Source organism: Frankliniella occidentalis, unplaced genomic scaffold (genome assembly GCF_000697945.3).
Source record: "Frankliniella occidentalis isolate FOCC.00 unplaced genomic scaffold, Focc_3.1 Scaffold270, whole genome shotgun sequence".
Taxonomy (NCBI): Eukaryota; Metazoa; Arthropoda; class Insecta; order Thysanoptera; family Thripidae; genus Frankliniella; species Frankliniella occidentalis.
Genome location: NW_026267396.1, coordinates 282,228 through 285,480, shown reverse-complemented (window position 1 = coordinate 285,480; position 3,253 = coordinate 282,228). Strand labels below are relative to the sequence as shown.

General features: G+C 51.3%; 1 protein-coding gene across 1 annotated transcript in view; it reads right to left on the bottom strand.

Annotated features, from left to right (window-relative positions):
* Positions 1 to 798: 798 nt before the first annotated feature.
* The window catches only part of LOC113212750 (uncharacterized), a 25,690-nt gene continuing 23,235 nt past the window's right edge, over positions 799 to 3,253 (bottom strand). Inside the window, exons 2-3 of the mRNA XM_052273425.1 lie at positions 1,195 to 1,487; positions 799 to 1,076 (exon numbers count right to left, since the gene is read on the bottom strand). Of these exons, the coding sequence (XP_052129385.1) occupies positions 799 to 1,076; positions 1,195 to 1,444 (528 nt within the window). The 5' untranslated portion in view covers positions 1,445 to 1,487. The remainder of the gene's footprint in view (positions 1,077 to 1,194; positions 1,488 to 3,253) is intronic.

Genomic DNA, 3,253 nt, shown 5'->3' with positions numbered 1-3,253 from the left:
TAGGCTAGGTGCAATAACTTGTACCTTTTTAGATACAAATTTGCATGTTGCCAGTTGAGATGAGCTCAAGAACACATATTCGCTGGATTCAAAATTGTCCTTTATTCCCGTTTAGTATTCCCTTTTGTAAATGTAAAACTTCAAAAACTTACAAAGAGTTATATAGCAAGTTTAATATTTGCAAGTGTTCAACAGCAAGTTGGTTCAACCAGTTGTGCACTCGAAAGTGTACAGCTCTTCTGTTGAACACTTTCCGCACAGGGTCACACTCACACATATGCAAACGAACAGGGAGGTAAGACACGGGAGTGGGGAAGTAAGGGAGTGAGGCTGTGCTTCTCTTGAAGAACACGCGTACGCGCCGACAGGGCCGGCACCTCCAGAGCACACCCCGCCACGCCCCGCCATGCCCCGCCACGCCCCGCCACGCCCCGCCGCACGTATACAGCCAGGTGCTCCTTGTTGTTTATGGCCTACACAACACTGCCGAGGACCCACGCTCGCTCGGCGCGCTGCCTGCTGCGCCGGGCCTGGCGGGGCCTGCCTAGTTCACCCTACATTATACGAAAATCCCCCGACTTGCTCGCGTGAGTGAAATCTTTTTCATTTCACTTCGTTAATATTTTTCTTCTCTCCCTGCTAGAGGGTGGGGGTGGGGGCTATTCGTTGGTCCGAGTGGTTTAAAGCAAACAAAATGTCAAAAAACTGATGTTTTGATGTCTTATTCATGACGGCACGGGTGGAGCGCCTGTGGTGGAGTGGGTGGGCCACCCGCAGGCACCCCAGCGGCCCCCGTGCCTACCTCCCAGGCTGAGGCCCGGGCCCAGCTCGAGGGCCCAGCTCGAGGGCCCAGCTCGAGCTCACCTGCAGGCGGCGTTCGTCGGCGGCCTCCTGCCGCTCGTCGAGGACCTGGTGCGTGAGGCGTTGCGAAGGCGGCAGCGGGGCGTCCTCTAGGCGCTGCAGGCGGCGAGGCGGCCGGCGCGCCCCAGAGTCAGTGTCCTCGAAGGGCCCCGGCGCCAGCGGCCGTGGCTTGTCGTCGGACAACGGGACCTCAAAGGCCATGTTCTTGCCGCCCGCTGCAAATGAGCAATAAAATTAGGGGGAGACTGAGTGAGTGAGTGCAAGGGGGGATAGGACACCTTTAAAATTGAAAAGAATTATGCCATTCTCTCGAGCGCGCGGAGCTGCACCTACCGGCTCGCACGATCTCTCGGAGCTCGGGCAGATCCTTGGGAAGGTCCTCCTCCGGGGGGTCCCTGCCTTGGATTGCCGGTGTTTCGGACGGCCTGCGGCTGAGCCCCCGGGACTGGCCGCTGCCGGGGACGCGAGCGCCGCCCGTGGTGCCGCCCCCGGTGCGCAGGGCGCGGGCGTTACCGTTGGAGGCGGCGCCGTCCCCGCCGGCCTCCAGGGGCACCACGGAGCCTTTGGACGAGCCGCACCCCATGCCACGCCACGCGTCAGCGCCCCGACCGCGCGGGCACGGCGATCTGAGACAGGTGAGTGAGTTGTTGCACGTGTGAGCAGCTGTCTGGTTATTGTTGTTACTGAAGCCTCAATGTTACTTTTCATTCTTGTTTAATGCATGCTGGGATGGGCAGACATAGACAGACAGGGATGTAGAGCAGAGGGTCGAGGCGACAGGCAGTCAAAGCTGGGAGTCCCGAGTGTCGTGCGGCGGTAAGAAATAGGAGACTGACGGCCCGATGTCACTTTGACGTTTATTGATAACGGCGTGCCGTATATCATCTAGCCCTTGAGGGACGCTGAGTGAAATCGGAACGACTCCACAGCGATTTTTCTTATCCGGGAAGTCGACATCCGATGCCGCGCAAGAGGGGCGACGGACGGGAAGAAGAGGACGGCAGGACGGCTTTTCTGTATACGTTCACGCTAATCGCTTTTCATCAATTACGTATTATTTAACTATGAAATTTAGGAATGAATTTTGTTTTTAAATCGACTTACAAATCATCGTTTATCGTTGCAGGGCCTCGAGCAAGGCCCAGTGTTTTGCTATTTCAAAGTTTTGTAATAATTTTAAGTCCCGCGAATTTGAATAGCAACAGTTCGTGTATTTGAATCTCGTAAATTTGTCGTGGCCGTAGTGAAAACTTGCAGTGTCTAACCCCGAGACGCGATTTTTCACGGTAGATATTGAAATAACGTTGCCATGGTGTTGCCGTTTGTCTTTTTGATGTAGTTGCAAACAACGTAGCTTCTCTGGACAACCAAGTGTGTACTTGAATGCAGTGTCTCTTGCATACCTACATGTGTGCAAGCGGTCCTGTGTACTTTGCAAGTATGCGGGAGGTAGTGTGTACTTGGTCGAGTATGCAGGAGGTAGGGTGTACCGGGTGTAACTGTGAATAATACGCAGCAGTGTTGCCGGTTGCCTACTCTTTACCCCCGTAAGGGGCCATGGTGCGTGCGGCCATATTGAGTATGCAATCCCGCAACACTGCTTCGTATTCACAGTTTCACCCGGTACTTGGTCATTGGTGGGTAGACTTGGTCAAGTATACTTGTGTATACACACACTAAAACCCCCATACATTTATGCAGGAGATTAAGTGTACACTTGACCAAGTGCACACGCACACTACCCCCTGCATACTTGCCAAGTACACAGGACCTCCTGCATACATGCAGATATGCAGGAAGTACTGCATTAAAGTATACACACTTGGGTTTCCAGAGTTTAATGCAAGCAATATGATGCAATAGGTACTCTGAAAACTCAACAGTGTACATTGTATGCTGAAAAATCAGCAATCATTGATGATTGCTGATATATCAGTGTACATGGAATGATTGCTGATATATCAGCAATCATCAATGTACACGTTTAGCTTTTAGGCTAATATTTTCTTTCAGACGGATATCATCGGAAAGTGGATAGCATTTCCAGATTCCTCGTGAAAAGAGCTTTCAAACGAGCTACTATGAGATGGGGTTCAAATTGACCGCTACCATAACTTGGTTTACATACCGGCATTTTTGAGAGGCGAACCATTTTGGTAGTGAACCCTATCACATAGTAGCTCGTTTAAAAGCTCTTTTCACGAGGAATCTGGAAGTGCTATCCACTTTCCGATGATATCCGTCTGAAAGGAAATATTAGCCTAAAAGCTAAACGTGTACATTGATGATTGCTGATATATCAGCAATCATTCCATGTACACTGATATATCAGCAATCATCAATGATTGCTGATTTTTCAGCATACAATGTACACTGTTGAGTTTTCAGAGTA